Genomic DNA, 23806 nt, shown 5'->3' on the forward strand with positions numbered 1-23806 from the left:
TCGGGAAAGATATAGGGGTTTACATGAGCCTTTAGAAGAGGGGTATGAGGTCCACATTGAAGTTTACAAGGTATATGTCTGGGATCCACATAGAATTCACAGAAGATATCTTGTGGTTCATGTGGATCCTACAGGAGAAATGTTTGGGTTCCCATCTGATAACCTCAGATGGCTTTTTCCCAGTCAGGTGAATCAGAAGGGCCTCTTATTTGTCCAACAATGAAGGCAGGAAAAGTATCCAGGTCCAAAGTCATAAGCCCATCTTTGTCCCAGTGGATTACACCTTCAGAGTATGGGTAAATGGAAAGGAACAATGTTGTCAGTGATGACAATCATTTAAAAAAACTTTTAGACAACAAGCATTTGCTGATCACCTACAATGAGAAAGAGCATAATGCAGTGTTTAGAATATGGACCTAGAGGGTCGCCCGGGTGGCTCAGTCGTTAAGCGTCTGCCTTCGGCTCAGGTCATGATCCCAGGGTCCTGGGATCGAGCCCCACATCGGGCTCCCTGCTCCGCGGGAAGCCTGCTTCTCCCTCTCCCATTCCCCCTGCTTGTATTCCCTCTCTCACTGTGTCTCTCTCTGTCAAATAAATAAATAAAATCTTAAAAAAAAAAAAAAAGAATATGGACCTAGAAAAAAATAATAATATGGGCCTAGAAAGCAGACTGCCTGCCTTTCCCCAGCTGTGTTAATTTGATCAAGGTACTCATTCTTACCGAACCTTAGTTTTCCACATATATAAAACAAGGGTGGTGATAACAGGACCTGTATCTAGGTTTTCTCTGACAATGAAATGAATTAACACATGTAGACATGTAACACAAGGACAGTGCCTCTTACAGTTAATAAGTGCTTGTTATACTGTATGCTAAGCCCTGGGAACATGTCTTTCTCATGGTTAAGGGCAGGAATGAAAAAGCCTTAGACAAACCATGCAATAATATATTTAGAGCTTCTTCTCACATGTGGAGAATGTCATATGCCACTCACCAAAGCATGTCATATGGCTAATATATGAGAGACAGAAGACATGCTCTCTCTAGAGGATGCAAGGCATGACAAACAGTGGGGATGTCTAATTGCAGGGAGGCAGCAAGTAACTGGGAGCAAGAATCCAATCACTCATAGGGCCAGCTCCAGGCTGCTTGTCTTTTCTTGCCTAGCTATGTTTGAATGAGGCATGTCCACCAAAGGGTCTCTGGGATAGTATCTATGTTACAGGCCAGTAAGCAACTGAAAATAAAAGAAGATTTTTCTAGCATTTACTAAACCCTTAATATGTCTGAGTGAGATGCTAAGCCCCATGACTATTCCATGAAGTTGTGTTATTATCCCCAATTTGTACACGAGGAAAGGGAGGTTCAAAAGGTAAAGTGCTCTGCCCAAGGAAATGAAATGGATGTATCTAAGAAATGGAAGAACCAGTATTTTTAGGTTGGGTTTCCCCAGAAGCAGAGACCAGAATAAGGATGTGAGCACAAATGGTCTTTTTGAGAAATCATCTCAGGAAGCACTAGTAGAGGAGTGGAGGAAATTGAAACAAATAAATGAATGGAAACCAATTTGGGGTGCAATAATGAGCAGGTTACCACTGTGGGCAATGGTGGGGGGGTAGAGGGCATCCTACTGGGGACCCCTGGGACAGAGTGCAGAGTGCAACACAGCTGTCCCACCAAACAAATGAGGAAACTAAGGGTTGAGAGGTGCTCCTGTCACTTTCAGACTTTCCTGTGTGCTTTCTGAGCAGAGAAAGCCCTCAGGCAGAAAATCCCAGGGGCTTGCAGTAAGAAGTCATCAGAAATGGTTAAGGAAGAATGGAGAGAGCACTATGGAGTAGCATCTACTACAACCAAGATCTAAACCCAAATCCATCTGGCTTTCAAGCCACATCTCCAAGGTAACCCATTAGTCCTGTGGCAGTTTGCAATATAGAATCTCCCTTCTTAAGAAAGAACCTCCTGCTCCCCCCATCCCACTCCATGCTCCTGGTCTTGTAAGATGTCAGGTCCCTGACACTTAGCATATATGCCTGATCACATAGCACTGCGTATACAATGACACACATTCTTGCCTGCAGAACCATGGCAATGTCAGAGCGGCTCATCCAGTCCACTTACTACTCAGGTGGACAACCCCGAAACTCAGAGAGTTCACCCTAGGCTTCCCCATACAGTGCCTCTCCCCTCCACACCTCCTCCCTACCACCCATTCCCTGTGTTTGTCTTCTCTCCCCAATCAGACTGGAAACTCCACCAAGGCAACCCACAGAATGGGAGAAGGTATTGACAAATCACATACCTGATAGACGACTTGCAGGTAGAATATATGAAGAATTCACAAAACTCAATAATACAATGAAGAATAACTCACTTTTAAAATGGGCAAAGGGGGGGGACGCCTGGGTGGCTCAGTCGGTTAAGCAGCTGCCTTCGGCCCGGGTCATGATCCCAGGGTCCTGGGATCGAGTCCCACATCGGGCTCCTTGCTCAGCAGGGAGCCTGCTTCTCCCTCTCTCTCCCTCTGCTTGTGCTCTGTCAAATAAATAAAATCTTAAAAAACAAATTTAAAAAAAAAATGGGCAAAGGGATCCTGGCCTGGTTCAGCTGAGCTATGACGGGCATAGATGGGCAGCTCCAGGCTGAAGGTCAGGTATGGGTCTGTTCTACACTGTTTGCAGTGTCTCTCATCTGCCTTTGACCAGTTGGCTAGCCAGGTGTGTTCTTTTCATGATGACAGCAGGGGCACAAGAGGGCAAGCAAAACACCCAAGCCACCTTACAACCTAGGCTTGGAAGTGGCACAGTAGGAAGAGGTCGGCTTCTGCCCACACGCCCCTGGGCCAAAACAAGTACCATGTCTGAGCCCCAAATCAAAGGGCAGGGTCCTGCATCTGCATTTAGCCACGTTACCTGGCAAAAGGTGTGGTTAGAGGAAGGAGCAAAGAATTAGGACCAAAGATTCTCAGGCACACACCTCTCTTGGGAACATCCTCAAGAGTAGAGGCATGGTCTAGGGACAAAGGGGCCTTACCTGGAGCACCCACCTCAAATTTGAGCTCACCTTTGACTAGAGATCTCCAATAAGGAAGCAGTTGACTCCGTATTAATAATTTTTTTTAAAAGCCAATATTTGAATCACTGAATTCTACTCCAGAACCCAATATTGCTGTGTATGTTAACTAAGCATAATTTAAATTAAAAAAAAAAAAAAGCTAAATAAATAAATAAATAAAATGGGCAAAGGATCTGAATAGAAATTCCTCCAAACAAGGGGCGCCTGGCTGGCTCAGTCGGTAGAACATACGACCCTTGATCTTAGAGTCGTGAGTCAAAGCCCCACATTGGGCACAGAGCTTACTTGGAAGGAAGGAAGGAAGGAAGGAAGGAAGGGGAAAAGAAAAGAAAAGGAAAGAAGGAAAAAGTCTCCTAAGAAGATATATAGATGCCTGATAAGCACATGAAAACATGCTCACCATCATTAGTCATCAGAGAAATGCAAATCAAACCCACAATGAAACACCATTACATATCCACTAGAATGTTTATAATCAAAAAGACAGATACTAAGTATTGACAGGGACGTGGAGAAATTGAAACCCTCATACACTGCTGATAGGATTGTAAAATAGTGTAGCCACTTTGGAAAATAGTTTGGCAGTTCTTCAAAAAGTTAAACATAAGAGTTACTGTTTGACCTAGCAAGGTATAAACCCAAGAGAAATAAAAACATAGGTTCACAAAAGAGCAAATTTGTTGCAACTTCATTCATAGTAGCTAAAAACTGGAAACAGCCATCAACAAGAGAATGGATAAACAAATTATTATATATTCATACAATATAATATGACTCAAGGAGAAAAATGAATGAGCAATGAATACATGCAACAATATAGATGAATCTAAAATACATTATATTAAGCAAAATAAACCAGACCAAACAAAAACAAAACCATACTATATGATTCCACTTATATGAAGTTTAACAACAGGAAAATTAATGTGATACAAACGAGTATAGGGGTTGCTAATTGGGGGTTTGGCAGGCGGGTGGGTAGACTTACTAAAAGGGGACAGAAGAAAAATTTCTGAGGTGATAGAAATATTCTAGATCTTGTTTTGGGTGGTAGTTACAAGTTATATAAAATTATCAAAACTTATTTTTATTTTATTTTATTTATTTATTTGAGAGAGAGAGAGAATGAAAGACAGAGAGCATGAGAGGGGGGAGGGTCAGAGGGAGAAGCAGACACCCTGCCAAGCAGGGAGCCCGATGCGGGACTCGATCCCGGGACTCCAGGATGGTGACCTGAGCCGAAGGCAGTCGCTTAACCAACTGAGCCACCCAGGCGCCCTATCAAAACTTATTAAACTGAAAACTTCAGATCTCTGTCCTCTATTGTTTGTAAATTATAACTCAGTATTGTTAGCTTTAAAAGATCGGGATCACTGGAACAGCTTGAGTCTAGGAAACAAGTATGGTTCCCAACCCCAACCTCTCGCCTGTGTAACAAGCCCTGTCAATGGCCATCCACAGTGCTTCCCTTCTATCAGCAGTGCCTCCAGCAGACCACTTGGGGGCAGCCACGCCTGCCATGGCTAATATTTGCAAGAGCTAATTTTCCACCAGCTAGGTTGTTCTGCTGGCAGCTAGAAGTGCTGGGCGCTGCTGTGTAGCCCATTGCCTACACAGCTCATATTCATCACCACCACCTCTCATAGCCTAGCCAGCAGCTCCGAACATGCAACACCCACTGGTTACTACTTGTTGAGGTAGAACAGAAGTGTCCATCCAAACCTGCTCCCACTCACTGCAGGCATAGCACGCCCTGGGTCCCTCAACTTCCCATCCTCTGTCCCTATCATTCCTGTCAACAGCTGGGCATTGCTCATGGTGTTCCTTTGGCTAGCTGATTCCTACTCATCCTCTGAGTGCCCACATGAGTCTCAGATCCTCTGGATACCTCCCTGGACTAGATGCCTCGGTGCCTTCCTTTCCCACCACCCTGTGCTATGTTGTTAACTAGGTATCTGTCTCCCCATCAGACTGAGTTCAGGGCCGGGGTGAAGGAGCAGACCCACATCTGTGTTACACACCATCACCCCACTGCCAGTCTCAGGGACAAGGGACCTTGGTTGAGTAGTGTGTTTGGTAAATGTTTAACAACTGGCTCTTCGGGAAAAAATGTACATATATATGTTTATTAGGAGTTTTACTGATATAAAGGATGTGTAACACACAACGTATACATAATAAAATATACAATACAGTTTATTGTCAATTCCATATAGCCAATTGATTCTCAAAGAATGCTTTCATCAGTTTTTCCTTTACTCTTGCCTGCATAGCCGACAGTTACAATTGATGAATGAGCATAGATAATTAAAAAATAAATAACAATAAATCAAGCTCTGTATCTGTAATGTTTGCAAATTTCTGTGATGTAAGTACTTCCACCATGGCTGATTTCAAGCTACCAATATGATGTTACTGAATGCTGCATTGGGCAAAGCTGTCCCACAGCACACACTTACATAGTATTACCACCACACAGATACAAGAAGCCTAAATTAATTCAAGAGCATGAATAGTAAAATGCCATAAAGTTATTAGAACGTGATGAGTTTTGAATGATGAGTTGACTATTTATTACTTTTCTTTTAATGCAGCATACTTAATTATAAGCTGATATAATTAAATTTTTAATAATGGTTGTAGTTTAACAACCAGACTACAAAATGAAAAATTTAATAATTGGCTCTCATGGGCCAGTATGAGCTGCTTCTAGCACTAGTATTATGCTTTTCACTTTTGATTTCAAGGATCTGGCTGTTTTATTCTTTTGTTTTTATATGCAACTTACTATGAGAATAAAAACTTGGTTATGCATATTCCTCCAAAAAAATTAAATCTTTTTGGGCCAATTAAAACAATAAGTAGTTATTATCATACATGTCTATCCCAGGGCACCTGGGTGGCTCAGTCGGTTAAGCTGACTCTTGATTTCGGCTCAGGTCATGATCTCATGGTCGTGAGTTCCAGCCCTGCGTTGGGCTCCATGCTCAGTGTACAGTCTGTTTGAGATCAGATCTCTCCCTCTCCCTCTGTCCCTCCCCCCACTTGTACTTTGTTTCCCAATGAATGAATGAATGAATAAATAAATAAATAAAATCTTTAACAACAACAAAAAATATCATACATGAATGTCCCTAGAACATTTTTGGTTATCACCAAACTCAGAGACTTATTGCCCTGGCATTGTCCTCCAAGGGTGCATGGGCCACTGTAACGCTTGGCTCCTTTGCAAACTTCAACTCTTCCCTGGGTCCAGGTCCTTCGCCTCTTCCCAACCCTCACCTCTCTCTGGAACTGCTGATGATCAGCTCCAAAATCCCCAATTCCATAGCATGAAGAATAGTTTAGCCTCCACTTTCTACTCTCTTAAACATTTTAGTCTGAAAATGATTTCACATTTTTAAAAATTATTCATAACACCATAGAACTTTGTAAACATGAGTTATTTACCAATATTTACTATATTATAAATTAAAATATTTCTCTATAATTTCATTTAAAATAACAATAATAGGAGCACCTGGGTGGCTCAGCTGGTTAAGCGACTGACTCTTGATTTCAGCTCAGGTCATGATCTCAGGGTCGTTAGATCGAGCCCCATGTGGGGCTCCACGCTCAGTGGGGAGTCTGCTTCTCTCTCCCTCCCTCTCCCTCTGCCCCTCTCCACCGTGCTCATGCACTCTCTCTAAATAATAATAATAATAATAATAATAATAATAATAATAATAATAATAAACATAAACTCATTACATGGTAACGTAAAAAAAAAAAATCTTTATTTAAAATAATTACATTTTCCAAAACAAACACACAAAAAACGTAGTGAGAAATGTGACATTGCTTTACAATTTTGCAGATCTCTTTAATATCTGGATTAATAGAAGACAGCTGAAGTCCCGTATCTGCTTCTGAATTTATTTTTTAATTTTGGTGGGGGGGGTGGGACAGAGGCAAAGGGAGACAGAGAATCTCAATCAGGCTCCACATCCAGTGCTGAGCCCAACAAGGGCTCTATCTCACAACCTTGAGATCATGACCTGAACCAAAATCAAGAGTCGGACTCAACCAACTGAGCCACCCAGGTGCCCACTTCTGCATTTACTTTGTTGCAATAACACATATCATGAAACCCTTGGAAAATTCCACTGTACCTTCATGAAATAATAAGAATGAAAAAGGCAAATAATGTCTTACTATTGTTATAAAAACAATTTTGACCTCACAGCCCCCACCCCCACCAAGAAAGGATCTTAGGGACCTCCAAAGATCCCTGAATCCCACTTTAAGAACCACTCACTGTTCTAGACTATGTCCTGGGAGTGGGATGCTGACTTTTCACACTCAAAGAAGCCCATCATTCATTCATTCAACAAATACTGTGCACTGAGTATCAGACACTGTTCTTGGGTGCTGGAGATGCAGCTGGGAATAGAACAAAGTCCCTGCCCTCACGGAGCCTACATTCTAATGGGAAGAGACAGGTAGTAAACAATAAACAAATATGGTTATGTCAGGTGATAATAACTGCCATGAAGAAAAATAAAACCAGAAAAGGGAACAGAGATTGAAGGAGGAGGAGTGTTATTTTAGGGTGGTCAGGGAGGCCTCTTGGAAAAGGTGACATTTGAGCAGAGCCTGAAGACTATGAGACAGAGCCGGGGGGATGCGCCTTCCAGGCCGAAGGAGGCACAGGTATGTTCACCGTGTTTGAGGAAAAGCAAGGAAGCTGGTGAGGCTTGAATGGAAGCACTGAGGAGAGTGGGAGATGAGACCAGAGGAGGGAGGAGTGCTCATATTCTGTGTATACTTTCAAGGGATAGTGTTAATTTCACTGAATCCATGCCCCTCTTTGAGGCTGCAGCAGGTTATATTCTCCAAAAATAGTCACAGCAATATTTCTAGCCCCACATGCTCTCCCAGAATGTTGCCATTCCCCATCAAGAAGTAAAGTGTACTTCCTTTCCCCTTGAACTTGGGCAAGGGCTTAGTGACTTCCTTGATAAACAGAATGTGGCGGAAGTGACACTGTGTGACACCCAAGGCTAGGTCATAAAGCATAATCTGGTTTATGCCTGGTTCTCTCTCTGTCATTGGGTGCTCACCCTGGAATCCAGTCACCATGCTGTGAGGATGCCCAAACTAATCCAAGCAGAAAGACCACATGGAGAGGGCCACGTGGAGATCTGAGGCTTTCAGCTGACAGCCAGCAAGAACCAATAGACAAGCAAGTGAATAAACTTTCAGATTGTTCCAGTCCCCAGCCTTCAAGTTCTCCAGCTTGTCTCATGGAAAAAGAGACAAGCCATCCTCGAGATGCCCTGCTTAAATTCCGAACCCACAGAATCTGTAAGCATAACAAATGATTGTTTTACATTACTGAATTTTGAATAATTTCTTATGCGGCAATTGGTAACAAGAACAGAGGCCTCTTGGCATTCTATGTGACCTTTCCAAAGTACTAATCTAATCAATATAGGCCTGATTAAAATCCTGCAATGATTTATTAGGCTAAAGTCAAAGGTGGTGATCCCACCACGGCATCAAAAAAGATCTCAGCAATCGCTCGGCCTTCTTCCCTCCAGGTTATGACTGGGCAGCTTTGGGGTTCAGGCTGATGGATGGAAGCAGTCCCAAAAGCAGGTTAATACAAAGGAAGTAATAAGGAGCGCCTGGCTGGCTCAGATGGTTAAGCGTCTGCCTTCGGCTCAGGTCATGATCTCAGAGCCCTGGGGTTGATCGAGCCCCGCATCAGGCTCCCTGCTCACTGGGGAGCCTGCTTCTACCTCTCCTGCTCCCCATGCTTGTGCTCTCTCTCTCTCTCTGTCAAATAAATAAATAAAATCTTAAAAAAAAAAAAAAAGGAAGTGATAATAGTCTGTCAGGGGCAGTGCCTAGTTCTTGACATTCTTCTCCAATGAACAGAGACCACATAAACACAAGAGAAAACCCAAGGTCTCCTTCCCTGGCTATGCCCCACCCCTTCCTCCTGCCATAAAAAAGCTCCTGGTCATAAAGGATTTCCAGGTGAATTCCTTAAAAGTTTCAAGTAGAAACTGCAACCCTGAGCCACCTGCAGATATGTGTGTTTTAAAGCATGACTTGGTTGTTGTGGTAGACTGTCCATAGAATGGTTGCCAACTCTATAAAGACTCCCATGCCTATATAGACAGGTCAGACCTTCTACCAAGAGGAGCAGCTTATTTCCCTCCTACTAGAATCTAGGCTGGATATTTATCTTGGTTTGACCAACAAGATGCAGGGGAAGTAATAATGTGTGACTTAAAGGCCTAAGCCTTCTGAGGCATCGCAGCCCCCATTTTCATCTTTTGGGGATCAAGCCACTCAAGAAATAAGCTTGTGGAAAAAAGCGCAGCCAGCAGCACTAGCCGTTCCAACCAGCCCAGCTCAGGCACCAGACATGTAAGTGAAGCCACCTTGAGTGTTCCTGCCCTAGTCAAGCTCCCAGCTGAATGCAAAGGAGTGCACCCAGCCAACACCGTGTGGTATGGAAGAACTGCCCAGCAGAGTCCAGCCAAACTACAGAGGCATTGGAAATAATAAACTATTATTTGTAGCCATGATGTGTTTTTGTTGTTGTTGTTGTTTTTAGAGATTTTATTTATTTGACAGAGAGAGAGTACAAGCATGGGGAGCAGGAAGAGAAGCAGGCTCCCTGCCGAGCAGAGAGCCCGATGTGGGGCTCGATCCCAGGACCCCAGGATCATTACCTGAGCTGAAGGCAGACACTTAATCGACTGAGCCACCCAGGCGCTCCCAGCCATGAGGTTTTAAGGTGATTTGTTACCCAGCAGTAGGGACCTGAAACAGGTTAACATTTTAAAACATGAAACTGTCATGCAAAACCATGAAATGTTTTAGCATGTTTTCTTGAAAACAGCTGGACTTCAGGGCAGAATCTGAAAGGTGTGCACCCCCAACCCACAATGAAGATATGTGGGCACAAAAGACAACTACTGGGGCGCCTGGATGGCTCAGTCAGTTGGGCGTCTGCCTTCAACTCAGGTCATGATCCCAGGGTCCTGGGATCAAGCCCCGCATCAGGCTCCTTGCTCAGCAGGGAGCCCACTTCTCCCTCTGCCTGCCGCTCCCCCTGCTTGTGTGCTCTCTCTCTGTGTCAAATAAATAAATCTTAAAAAAAAAAAAAAAAGGTAACTACTTCAGAGATCTGCCTCTCTCCATGACTTCTCCTGGAGGCAGGAATGATGGGGGCTCGTGACATCCACTCATAATTCTATTACCTTTTCCAAGGAAGATTCACCAAGAAGATCATTAATCAGCAAATACACATAATTTCTAGGCAGAGAGAGTCCTCCCAGAAATTCTGCAAACAAAACATGTTCTTTCCCTTGTTGAAATATATACAATTTATCTTGAAATATATACAATTTATCTTCTGGGACAGTATGTACAGGGTACCTTGTGACTTACTTCAGAACAATAGATGGCAGGCACACTTGGTTAACTTCATCTTTTCCTCAAAAGAAGGAAAGACATAATTAATTACCTGGTGGTAACCGGGAATTCTCATGGCCATAAAGAGGAATTGACCAAGTAGCAACCTGAACTGGAAGGAGCTCCAATTCATCCAGCTTGATATGGGGGCTCTGTTCTGGACTGGTAGGATGCGGGATGGGGTGACAGGGGTGTTATGTAAAAAGACCTGTTTCTAGTCTCACCACCATAGAGAGGTAGGGAAGGGGCAATTGCCAGGAAGAGAGGTGATCCGGGGAAGAGAGAACTGTTTCCTGGCTTCTTCCCAGTGCTCCAGACCCTACGTGGCTCTCTACAGCAACAAAATGACACAGCTCTTCATGAGCCTGACTCCAACAGGACGTGATGGGAGAAAGGCTCTCTATATATGTAACATTTAGAAAAGCTGATACAGCCACTCCCCACCGAAACAAAGCCAAAAGTGTTAAATCACACACAAGCAAAATAAAACCACTGGGCCTGCATTCCTGCCTGTCAACAAACAGCTGGGGCCCAACAGCTCTGGTGGCCTCATGGAGGTTAACATTCTGTTCTGCCTATTTTTTTTTTTTTTTACCCCACCTTCTGTTTGCCCACAAGCTTTATTGCTCAGTAGCTGAATGGGCAAGGGCAAGCTTGTCTCTGAAAAGTGGGAGTGATGATCCCACGGCAGTATTGGAGGGATAACCTGAGACTATTCCAGGAGTTAAGCACTTACATCACCATTTCCATTTAACAGGAGAGGAAACTGAGACACAGAGAAGTTCCAAAGCTTGACCAAGGGCACAGCTAGCAAGTGGCAGAGCTAGGATGCAAACTCAGGCCATGGGCTCGAGTCCATATTCTTAACCACCCCACTAGCTGCTTCTGGGTGTTGGATGGGCAAGCATTTTATAACTTGTCAAAAAACTCAGTGCACCTCTGAAGGATAGTTTTAATTCCGGGAAGGCATAAACTAAGCACTCTGCCCCAGGTCAGAGCTGGAGAAGGAAGAGCAGCCCTGGTGCCCCCCATCCCAGGCAAGCACTGGCAGGGCAGAACTCTACCCTGGAGTCCCAGGACCTTTGTTCCAGATAACTAGAGAGGCCTATAGCTGATGCCTTTCACCCTGCTGCCCTTTCCTCCTCTAGCGGGGGCTAGTGCCAGGATTAAGAACAGATTTGGGGGGCACCTGGGTGGCTCAGGTGGTTGAGCATCCAACTCTTGATTCAGCTTACGTCATGATCTCAGGGTTGTGAGATTGAGCCCTGCATGAAGACTGCTTAAGATTCTCTCTCTCCCTCTGCACCCCACAGGCTTGCACATGTGCGCTCCTCTCTCTCACTTAAAGAAAAAAAGAAAAAAAAAAAGAACAGATGCTGAAGCCAGGCTCTCTGACTTTGGATCTGGCTCTACCTTACTTATGAAATGAGTGGCAGCTATTAAATAGTGTTTGTATGAAATGAGTTAGTACATGGTGAGTGCAATGCTTGGCACATAGTAAGTGGTAAGTAAATGTCAGCTATAATTGATAACTATTCCCTCACCTTATCAGCTCTATACCTTCCTCCCACCCCAAGGTTCTCAAACATCCTGTTTCTTTGGTTTTAGGTCAATTCCCACCTTAGACTTAGAAGTATAATCTTATCTTCTGAGTGCAAAGCTGATCCAAAAGTAGAAGCAATAGGGAATTTCAGGCATCACAGCAGGCTCTTGGAAAGTCTCTTGGGGACCAGAACTCTCCTGGGAACTCTAACTTTGCCCAGGTGAGTAGCTTTTTACTACACTTGTCTCTGGATTGTGGCAGGAAGATGGGGGGTTGTGGCAACACCCATTTCTTGTGGAGATGGAGAAGGAGCTCTGATGGCTTTTTGCTTCTCCTTCCCCTCTTACAGTTCTGTCTCCTCACTCATTCTAGGCCCCACATACCCCCTCTCCTCTTCCTCTTGGGACTCAGGTGACTTGGACTGATGGTAGGAAAGCAATTGAATTTCATGCAAGGTTGCTGGCTCACTGGGTCTACACTGCAAACCCCTGTTTTCCATCTCTGGGGCCAGAGCCAGCACAGGAGAAGGAGCAGCCTCAAGGCAGAAGCTCGGCTGGTGTTAGGACTCGTGGGTCCTGTCCTGGCTGGCTCATGGGCAAAAGCAGTAACTGGAAGTGAGACATGGTGAGGAGGCTGGGCTGGTGGGGACAGAGATGGGGAGCTAGAATCAGAGCACCTCCCTAGGGCCTGGGACTCAGTCTGCGAGAAGAGATGTCAGGCCTGGGCAGGGACTCCTCCATGGCTGAGCTCTTGCTCTCTCCCATGCCAAGTTCCCCCACCAAGCTTCATTGCCTAGCAGTGTTAAATTTACAAGGAGCTCTGATAGCTATAGTCCTACTCAGCCTTCAAGAAAGCCCTGTAAATCAGTGACTGCACTTATGCTCAATGACCAAGGACTTGAAAACAATCTTAGAATAATTGTCATTCATGCAGCTGTTTAGCAAATATTTTTTCTTTTTTTTTTTTTTTTAAAGATTTTATTTATTTGATAGAGAGAGAGATAGTGAGAGCAGGAACACAAGCAGGGGGAGTGGGAGAGGGAGAAGCAGGCTTCCCGCTGAGCAGGGAGCCCGATGCGGGGCTTGATCCCAGGACCCTGGGATCATGACCTGAGCCCAAGGCAGACGCTTAACGACTGAGCCACCCAGGCGCCCCTGTTTAGCAAATATTTATTGGCGCTTCTGGGTGGCTCAGTGGGTTAAGCGTCTGACTCTTGGTTCTAGCTCAGGTCATGATCTCATGATCTTGAGATGGAGCCCTGCTTTGGGCCCTGTGCTCAGGGAGGAGTCTGCTTAGGGATTCTCTGTCTCTGCCCCACTCCCCCCCCCACCTCACACCCTAGCATGCGTGCTCTCTCTCAAATAAATAAATAATCTTAAAAAACAACAACAACAAAACATTTGTTAAGTGCTTTCCGTATGCCAGGAAATAAATTTGGCTTTCCTGATTCAAGGTCTTTCCACATATTTGCTTCAATATGTTGATTCCTGATTGCCTCTCCTCCTAAATTTGCCTCCCAAATACTCCCCTTCTGCTGTGGTTTTGAAATATCTACAAATTTTTTGACACTGCTCCCTTCAAGAAGTAGAACCTAATTCCTTTTCAGAGGAAGTTGGACTACAAAATGTATTGTGGCTTCCTGCTCGTTTTCTCTTTCTCTCTTTCTCATCACTTGCTCTGGGGGAAGCCCACTGTTATGTCATGAACACATCTATGGAAACATCCAATGTGATAAGGAACTGAGGCCTCTAACCAACACGTGAGTAAGAAGGGGAGCAGATCCGCCAGACCCAGCCGACATCTTGGCTGCACCCTCAGGAAAGGCCCTGAGCTAGAACCACCCTTATAAGCTGCTCTTGGGTCTGTAGCCCTCAGAAACTGTAAGATATGAATTTTTTGTTTCAACCTGCTGAGTTTTGGGGATAATTTTTTATGCAGCAATAGATAACCAATATATCTTCCCCACTGTAGGAACCCCTGCTCTCCCCCAAAATCAACTCATACTTTTAATAGGCAGCTCACGTCATTTGAGGGACTGGTGCTGCATTGGATAGGCTTGGGCTCCAGCCTAGCCACCCTACCACCTCCTCTGAGAGTGAAAGGAGTCTAAGCTGCCACTGACTAGTCCCTAACATATCAGGAAAACTGCTCTTGCCAAGGCTTTGCCCATTTTCCTTTCCTTTCACCAGCTTTCTTTCCCCCTCACCTCCCTTCAAAATCTTTTAAAATGTATTTTAATCTCCAATAATATGTGAAAAATATTAGCCAACATTTCCTGAGAATCTACCAGCCAAGTTTCTAAGACTGCTATGTGTCTCACAACCAGTTTAAGAGATCGGTTCCTATGTCAGCCCCATTTCACAGCTGAGAAAACCAAGGCATAGAAACTAAGTAAATTGCCCAAGGTCACATAGAAGCGAAAAGGCGGTAATGAAGCTCAGGCTCCAAGGTCAGTACCTCATGTACACAGGCTGTTCCAAGGCTCTGTGCTTAATTCTGTATTCAGTAGTTCTTTTCTTAAAGAGGCTCACAAAAACTGGATGCTGCCTCAGAGGTAACAGATGCAGTATGCTCTTTTCTTAAAGATATTTTAAAAATACATTTACATCTACAAACGCACACATATGGAAATAGATCCTCCCCCCACCCAAGCGCCTTAAAAAAAAAAAAAAATACTTGTGGTCCTACCCAGCTCTTTTAACAGAAAGCCTTGACTGTCTTTCCACGTTTCTAACCGTCGCGGGGTCTGCGCCACCCGGACGCAAATGTACTTGCCCACCTTCCCAGAGTCGAGCCCTCTACTCCCCTCCCAACCGCGTTCGCCCCTTCTCCAGGGTTCCTCGCCCCCCTCCTTGTCCCTGTTTGCTCTCTCACCTCGCCCCTCCCCTCCCCCGCGCGTATCCTCGCTCCGTCCCCAATCCTAGCTGCCTGCGCATTTCTCCCTCCTTCCTGCCTCGCCCCGGTACATCACCGCCCACCCGTTTTTTCACCCCCACCAGCCCCTCTTCCGCCCCCGCTTCCTCCCGGCCAATCTCCTCATCCTTACTCACAGTTCCCCCACTCCTCGAACCTTCCCGCCCTCCCTCTACCCCACTGCCCAGCTGGAGCGCACAGCCGGTAGGCTGGGACGCGCGCTGACAGGGTAATGAATGGCTTCAGCGGTAATTAGCGACCCGGCGGCTAATCACGATGTACATTTACATTTTAAGTGCTGCAGAGGGAGCGGGGAAGGGGAGGGGGGCCCGGAGGGAATGCGGGCCTTTTCCGCGCTCTCCCTTCCCTGGGGAGCGAAGTGAATCCGAGTGTTCTACAGCTGGAGGTAGGAGAAGGGGGAGGGGGAGGCTTCGAGAGCCAACCCAGGCGGCCGCAGAACAGCCGCGGGCTAACCGGACGCAAACCGGGAGCTCCCAGGCCCCTTCCACCAAATTGCATATCCGGCCTATATCCCCTCCAAGTGAAGGTTCGGCCTAGGCTTGCATACTCCTGCGGATGGAGAGCTCGCTTCTTCCCTAACCAACCCGTTCTAACGTAGATCCCACCCGCTCCAGGACTTCTTCCCAGGCCTAGCCGAAACTGCTGCCCTTTAAGTCCCACAACTACCCCGGTCTTACGGAATGTGAGGTTCCCTGCGCCCCGCCACGCGCTGCAGTCAGTCTTTGTGTTCTCTCAAGGCTGCTGTGCCTCCGCTACTGTGGCTGTTCCTCGTGGGGCCCGCGGGAGCTGGGGCAGAGCCGAAGTCCCGGCTCCAAGCGGAACACGACCCCGAGGGCCCCTGAGCCTAGCGCGCGGGCAGGAGATCCCGGAAGGAGTCGGTCACTCAGACGTTGGGGCGCAAAGTCCACCAGCTCCTGCCATTCCCCAAGGGGCGGTAATGGGGTTAGCCGGGGTTCTGAACAGCAAGGGCCGAGAGCTAGGACAAACAAGATGCCCAGGAGGCGACAACAGCTGTGAGAAGGGAGAGGGGACCCCGGCAGCCCCGTCTCAGGACTGGGACCCAGCTCCCCCCAGGCACTGTCAGGCCGCCGGCACTTTAGGTTTCGGGCGCGCTGCAGCTCTCCCTGCACCACCCCGCCCCGCCGGGTGCTAGGCACCCGCACCCAGATCAGGTCTGCACCGCTCCCTCTGTCTGACCCTGCGCTTGCGCGAGGGGCGTGGAAGGGTGAAGGGCGAAGCCCTAGGGCAGTTCTGGGGAGGGTCCAGCTCCTTCTAACTTCTCTCCCATCATCAGCCCTTCAACCCCAGCCTCACCCTCTCCGTCCACCTCTCCCGGCAGGATGTCCAGGCCACTCTCCCCGTCCGGTGGCGTTCCCAGTAGCTTCATAACGCCCCCGAGGCTTCAACTTACCACCTTCCTCCCTTCTCCCCCTCAGAACCTGCCTTCATCCAGCCTCCTTTTTGAAAAAGGACCCCACTGGGTCTCAGGGGGCCAAGGCTGACTGACAACGAGTTCCACCTGGGAAGAAGGAGGATCCGCATTACCAAGGGACAGTGCCTGGCTTACCCTAAAGCATGCAGCTCTAATAGTGGCCGCTCCATGGGTGGAGGGAGCTTAACTCCCCTTGGGAAGGGTTCTCCTTGTTCTCTTCGCATTCGCCTCAGGGACAGCCTGGCCCAGGAGTGTACGGGGGTCCGGGAGCCTCCAGCTCCGGTTAGGCGCGGCGAGCTGAGACCTCAGTCTCCCGCCGCCCTGCGAGGACCACGCCGCGACGTAGTCGTCCGAGGGCAGCGCGGAGCGCAGCGGCAGCCAGCGCCTCCGCACTCTGCTGACCGTGCACAGGCTGTCCTTGAGGCGAGAAGAGCGGCTCGGGCGTGGGAGGGTTCCCCTGAGGAGTGGGGGAAAGAGGCTCCAGCAGGCCTCTCGGAAAGCCCTCCTTGAGAGGGGACAAGGGGCGGCCTTCTGTTGGAACGCTCAAGGGCTCGGGGACCCGGCTTGAAGCGGCTTTTGCATCGCAAACACAGTTTTTATTTAGGTCGCCTGTTTATGAGGGTTGGCTCAGGGAGGGCAGATGGCGATTATAGGGGAACTTCTCCCGGCAGGTCACCCCCTGGCGCTGCCATTACACCTCACGGTGCGCACCGCTCCCTTGCGCCTGTAGCTAGACTCGGGACTGGATCCTGGAGGCGGCCAAGGCTAGGACGCCGGCGGGCCGAGCCGAGTTAGGGGCGGAGCCTGGCGGAAGGGGCGGGGGCTCCCAGGCTCCCAGGCTCCCAGGCGGGGCCTCCGCTAAAGGCGCGGAGCACCCGGCGCCGAGAGCGCTGCGTAGAGCAGCGCCCACTGGAGTGAAGTCGGAGCGGAGGATCGCGCCGTCCCAGCCCGGCCGCCAGCGTCCACGCCGCTCCCTCACCCTTAGCCCTGCCCGCCCTTGCCAGGCGCGACCGGCGGCCATGCAGCCCCAGGGCTGAGGCGGCCCCATGCGAAGCCCGCGTCCCCGCGGTCCGGGCAACGACGGCGCATGGAGAACTTCCGTAAGGTGCGCTCAGAGGAGGCGCCGGTGGGGGGTGGGGCCGAGGGGGGCGGCCCGGGCTCCAGCCCCTTCGCGGACCTTGCGCCGGGCGCTGTGCACATGCGGGTCAAAGAGGGCAGCAAGATCCGGAACCTGCTGGCTTTCGCCACCGCCAGCATGGCGCAGCCAGCCACGCGCGCCATCGTCTTCAGCGGCTGCGGTCGGGCCACCACCAAGACCGTCACGTGCGCGGAGATCCTCAAGCGCCGCCTGGCTGGCCTGCATCAGGTCACGCGGCTGCGCTACCGGAGCGTGCGCGAGGTGTGGCAGAGCCTCCCGCCTGGGCCCACACCGGGTCAGAAGCCTGGCGAGCCGGCCGCCAGTCTCAGTGTACTTAAGAACGTGCCCAGCCTCGCCATCCTACTTTCCAAGGATGCACTGGATCCGTGCCAACCCGGTTACCAGCCCCCGAACTCCCATCCTGGACCCTCGTCCCAGCCAACTGCACCGACGTCCAAGAGGAGCCTAGGGGAACCCGCGGCTGGAGAAGGCTCTGCGAAGCGGTTACAGCCTGAGCCAAGCGCTGCGGAAGAGGAGCGGATGGCCTGAGAGCTCGTGGGTCTGGGCCACGTAGACGCTCTGGATCTCACCCCCAGCGCCTCGACCTTGAGACACATCTCCAGCCTTTCACGCCTCGGTGCTCTGGACATAGCTCCTCAGACGGTTGGCATGGACCCCAGGGCAACAAGAGAGCGACCCCAGGGAAGCTTCATTCCACCACTTGCGTTGCCTGAAGACGCAGAACTCCACCTTAAGCTTTTCTGAGCCATACTGGAACCTTCTTCAGGGAGGGAGTGGTTGGCAGTAGGACTCTTGAGCCTTGCTCAGGACCCCCAAGGGTTAAAGGCATCCAGTATTCCTGAGGGGAGCCCCCCCCCACCCCCGAGTGTGTAACCTGAGGAGAGCTCCTGGAATCACCTCCACCATTGGCGGCTGGGGGCAAGGGGTGAGAAACAGGCTGCTTGAAGGCAAGGGAGTCTGAATTGGGGCGGGGGGGGCTTCTATTCTGCCCCTCACCCCGGGAGACCACTTCCTTTCTAGTTCTCCTTACCCTGCTGTTAAGGAGCATCCTGAGATTGTGGTGCAGGGACAATCCCCTTCCCCACGGACCCAGAAGGAGAGACCCAGGACAGAACTCTCTTTGCCTTCTCCCCTGAGTCTCAGAGCTGGAGTCCTGCTTCCAATAAAACACACAAAAATGGCTCTGGCCCCAGGTTTCTTCCTTAGCACTTAACCTATGTGGAAACTGCTTTGGCCTGCCCCCTAGTGTCTCAGTACCCTCCAGGCTGGAGTCCTTGGCCTTTGGAATCTTCAGGGTCAGGCACAGAGACTGGACAGCTTCAAACTGGAACCAGAGGCACATTGCCCAGTCCCTGGCTTCTCCCTCTCCCAGTCTTCCCTGTCTGGCTCTAGCCTCAGGGGCTTGTGGCCAGAAGAGGGCCTTTGTCCCCTGGTGCATTACCACTGAGGGAAAGGGAGGAGCACATTGCTTTTCTGGGAGGGAAGGAAGGCGAGCACCAGTGAACTCTCCTGGGGGTCACTGCCAAGGGAGGCACACCCCACTGGGCTCCCTAAACCTGCAGCCTCCTGCCAATTGACAGCCGTATCCAGAAAGCTGGCACAAAACCCCTCATCACCATCCATAGGATCTCCCCTTCACTGCTCTCTCTCAGAAAGGACAGCACACCCTTGGGAGAGGGGGAGGAGAGAGATTGAGCACAAATCCACTGCTGGAAATTACTATTCAGCAGAGAAGCTGGAACTTGGGCTGTGAATCACTGCAGGCTCCCTGATAAGCTGCAGCCTCCAGCCCTGCACAGCTGTCTGTTGAGAGATAACAGCCTCATAAGCCTCTTTGTCCAAGTCAGCTGGGGCTGGGGGTAGGGGAGGAGTGCTGTGTGCTGGAAGGACTCTAGCGGGTAAGGGTGCGGGGGGGGGGGGGAGAGGCAGGGGGGCACCTAGCCCCAGGATCTCAGAAACACACCCTACCACGTGCAACTCAACAGCACCTCTGAAAGGAGATGGGGAAGAATGTAAGTCACTTTGCTGGCAGAACCCTGAAATAAATCCTTCCAGCAACAAGAGGTGAGTTTCGGCAGCTGACAGGAGGGGCTCTTCAGGGAGTTCTCCCCTACCCATAACCCCTTGAGCTTTGGATCAGTGAGCCCTGTCATCCAGACTCTGGCACTGTTTGCCCTCCCCAATTTCTTGTTCTTGATGAGTCCCTACGAAGGGCCAAAGGGTTTATGTGTGCTTGTCCAACTCTCATGGGTGGTCCAAGAAGGTTGGAAAAAATGTACTATCCTTTTTTAAAAGATTTTATTTATTTGACAGAGAGAGAGACACAGTGAGAGAGGGAACACAAGCAGGGGGAGTGGGAGAGGGAGAAGCAGGCTTCCCGCTGAGCAGGGAGCCTGATGCGGGGCTCGATTCCAGGACCCCGGGATCATGACCTGAGCCGAAGGCAGACGCTTAACGACTGAGCCACCCAGGCGCCCCAAAAATGCACTATCCTTTTTTTTCTTTTTAAAAGATTTTATTTATTTGACAGACACAGCGAGGGAGGGAACACAAGCAGGGGGAGTGGGAGAGGGAGAAGCAGGCTTCCCGCCAAGCAGGGAGCCCGATGCGGGGCTCGATCCCAGGACTCCGGGATCAGCTTAACGACTGAGCCACCCAGGTCCCCAAAAATGCACTATCCTGACAGCTAAGGTGCCCTGGGCTGGTCCTGGGCTTGTGCATCTGAAGTAAATGATAAAACTCAGAAGAGGTCCTGCATGGTAGATGCTTATAGAAGACTGGTCTTGGTTCTGGAAAAGGGCCAACTTTCCAGAACCAGGATCTGAAGTCCTGATTGCCCGGTCACCAGGACATGCGAGCAGCAGCTTGTCAGGGGAGGCTGCAGAGGCTTTCTTTTCTTGATGGTAGGGAACAGATTAAGTCCCTTTCCTGCCTAGAAATTGATCCTGCAGTATGGGGAGGAGAAGGGCTTGTTTCCCCACCTTCAGAGCATTAACCTGCCCTGATGGGCTGAGCTTCCGCCTCCCATGCCAGAAGGCAGGTTATGAGACACTTTCCTTTCTGCACCCCCACTCCACCCCAGCAGGTTGAGTTCCCAGGCTTTTGATAGGTGCTCGTGGTGCCAGTGGAACCCAGCACCCATGAGCACCCTACCCCTGCCTTACTGATCCTCTGGCCCTACTGACCCAGAAGCAGGCTCCAAAGGAAGGTGACCGATATCCCTATCCACCCCCACCGCCAAGACTGAGGTGGGAACCTGAGAAGTGTTGGAATAAGTGAGGTGGGGGGGTGGTTACAGGAGCACCTCAGAGATGGCTCGCTGACTACGGGCAGAATGGGAGGGAGCCGAAGCTGCTCTGTGAGACCCCATCATTCCAATAGTGACCTCTATCCAGGAGCTTTCTGGGCCCTGTCTTGGGGCACTTGCAGGCTAGGGGTGGCAGTGAAGGCTCACACCCATAAAATTGTCAGGTCACACAATCAAAATCCATTTGGGAATATAAATGTATATATAATCCAAGGCCGGAGCTCGTGGTCAGATGGGCAGTGGATCTCCAGCGGGGCCTTAAGGGACTTCATTGTTTTTGTGCCAGATCCTAGTCTAGGTACACGGTGGGGCGGGGTGGTGGGGGCTGGGAGATCACAGTAGAATCAGACATTGTTCCTGCTCAAGGATGTCCCAGTTAGTGGAAAGAAAGAAAAGAAAGTTACAACACAATGCAATGATAGTGGGAGAAGGTGGGAGCTCTGCGAAGGGGCACTTAATGCTCCCAGAGGTGCTGATGGAGGTGGCTCCCCGAGGATCAGAAGCCAGCAGAACAGGACTGGACAGGCAGTTCCCGGCAGAGCACAGAGAGGTGATGCTGTGCCTCGTGTTGCAGCCACAAGTATCTGAAGGATACGTGGCAAGAGGCAGGTGGGGCTGGAGTACCAGGTTGGAGCCAGGTCCTGGTAGCCTCCCTGAAGTAAGTGGGAGGCCAGTGGGAGCCAGGGAGTGCCCCAGTCTGATTGGCATCTGTAAAGGATCCCTCTGACACCTGTGTAAGTGGGCAGTGGATTGGAAGGGGCCTGACGGGATCCCCGAGGACACAAGGAGGTAAGAGATGGTGTTACAGGATTTATTTTTCTTCGGTGCCGGTGGTTCTTGGTCACGCCGCTTCGAAGAATAAAGAGGTAGATCAGGCAGAGTGGTGGGCAGCAAAGCAGCTTTATTGAGAGACAGTACAAAGCTCCCAAAGAGGGACAGGACCCGAGAGGGTTGCCACCAGAGTTTCTAAGCCTAGGGGTTTTTACGGGCCTGTTAGCGGGGGCTGTTTTCATCTGATGAACCCTCCCTGCACCTGTCATCCAATCAGGTTTTTGTCATCTACCTATCACATGGGCAAGGATGGAGGGCTCCTTCCAGGGTGGTGTAAGATCCTTTCAAGGATGGTTTCCTCTTGGGGGGGTGGGGGGCCTTGTCCCTGCCTACCTGTCTTCCAACTATCCTTCATCAATGGGACCATGGGACTGTGGTAGTAGGGAGGGAGATGGAGACAGATTTGAGAGCTACCCAGGCTAGGTAGGATTTCACTGCCATTACAGCCAGATCAGAGTGGGGCTTCTCCTTGCGGCATTAACCCTACCTGGCCAGGGCTTGGCCTGCTTTCTTGGCATCCCAGGGGACATGCTATGTAAGGGCCAAACTATAAAGCCTTTGGAGGGGAAGAGGTCCACAATTTCAAACTGGTAAAAGCTTTAGGAGCTGTTGTCTATTGGCCATGAATCTGCCAGGCATGTTCACTGCACAGTAGGGGAAAAACCTGAGTAAGACACTCTCCCACGCTTATCCCTTAACAGGAACCTCCTCACCCCGCCATCTCCCAGCCTCTACCCCATTAATCCTGCTCTTTGGGCTGTTGCTATGCCCACACTGCTAGGGATGCTCTAGTCCCCTCTATTTCACTGAGATGTTGCAACACCTCCAGGTCTCCCAAGAGAAGGATAATTGATAAAAGCAAGGGAGGGAGAGAAGGGAAAGGAGGAAGGGAGGAAAGGAGAAAATATAGCCACAGGAGGGTCTCCTTGGTGACACCAGGTTTCTTCCTAGAGCACAGATCTTAGTTTGTAATTGTGCCCTCATTAGTATGATCCTCTGGTTGTCAGTCACCCCAATAAACCAGAAGCTGTGATTGAATGGATCCTGCCTGCCTTGCTCCCCACCCAGCTCTTGGCACATAGGAAGCCCACAGAGCTGTTGACTGAATGAATAAAGTCTGGTTGAGCCAGATTTATGAACTGATGCCACATCAAAGTCCTTAACTGTCAAGGATGGTGGCCAAATCTTCCCCTATGTCCACCAAGCTTCTCTTCCCATCTAGGCCCTTAGGTTCTACCTGCTTTTAGAAAGGAAGCACCACCATGGTGATTGGATTTGTATGTCCAGCATGAGGATTCGGGTTTTGTGTCACACCTATTGATTATGATAGATATTGTGGGTTGAAGTGTGTCCCCCCAAAAGGTATGTTGAAGCCCTAACTCTGGTACCTGTGAATGTGACCTTATTTTGAAACAGGATCTTTGCAGATGTAATTAATATGTAAGAAGAGGTCATACTAAGTAGGGTAGGTCCTTAACCTAGTATGACTGGTGTCCTTAAAAAAGAGGAGAAGACACAGACACACAGAGAGAAGAACAACACAGGAAGATGGAGACAGAGATTGGAGTTACGCAGCTGCGAACCAAGGAATGCCAAGGATTGCCAGCAAACAATAGAAGCTAAGAAAAATGCATGGAACAGATTCTTCCCTAGATCCTTCAGAGAGAACATGGTCCTGCCGGTATCTTGATTTTGGATTTCAAACTTCCAGACCTGTGAGAAAATAAATTTCTGTTGTTTTAAGTCACCCAGCCTGTGGTATTTTGGTATAACAACCTTTGAATCAAATACAATACGTATTCTCACCACGTTCAGTGGAAATAGGGAAGAGGAATGTAGGGTGTTTGCCAAGGTCCTTGTTACCAGAATTTCCAGTCCTATATTGTGAGAGGCTCCCTACTCTGCAGGCCTGTGCTACCAAATATAATGCCTGGCGTCACATTGAACATATAGGCTTTGGAGAAAGTCAAGCTGTGATTTGGGACAAGTTAATTCTTCTTTGAGCCTCAACTTTTTCATCTGCAAAATGGGCCAGATTACTGTGGGATAAA

General features: G+C 49.2%; 2 protein-coding genes and 1 long non-coding RNA gene across 4 annotated transcripts in view; 2 read left to right on the forward strand and 1 right to left on the reverse strand.

The window, feature by feature from the left end:
• Positions 1-16818, reverse strand: part of SCAMP5 (secretory carrier membrane protein 5) — a 35884-nt gene extending 19066 nt beyond the window's left edge. Inside the window, exon 1 of one of the 2 annotated variants that reach the window (XM_036104842.2) lies at positions 16594-16818. The gene's annotated coding sequence lies outside the window, so the exon portion shown is untranslated. Of the gene's footprint in view, positions 1-15703; positions 15771-16593 lie in introns of those variants that run through there. The other variant, XM_036104843.2, reaches the window with a different exon arrangement.
• A 473-nt stretch (positions 16819-17291) lies between these two features.
• Positions 17292-18798, forward strand: RPP25 (ribonuclease P/MRP subunit p25). The gene has a single exon (XM_036104844.2). It carries the CDS (start codon positions 17546-17548, stop codon positions 18143-18145), a length of 600 nt encoding a protein of 199 aa, XP_035960737.1. The 5' UTR covers positions 17292-17545; the 3' UTR covers positions 18146-18798.
• A 755-nt stretch (positions 18799-19553) lies between these two features.
• On the forward strand, positions 19554-23502 carry LOC144382870 (uncharacterized). Its single transcript, XR_013450395.1, has 2 exons — positions 19554-19681; positions 23172-23502. It is a non-coding gene; the product is annotated as an uncharacterized LOC144382870 (long non-coding RNA).
• Positions 23503-23806: the final 304 nt, after the last annotated feature.

Source organism: Halichoerus grypus, chromosome 8 (genome assembly GCF_964656455.1).
Source record: "Halichoerus grypus chromosome 8, mHalGry1.hap1.1, whole genome shotgun sequence".
Lineage (NCBI taxonomy): Eukaryota > Metazoa > Chordata > Mammalia > Carnivora > Phocidae > Halichoerus > Halichoerus grypus.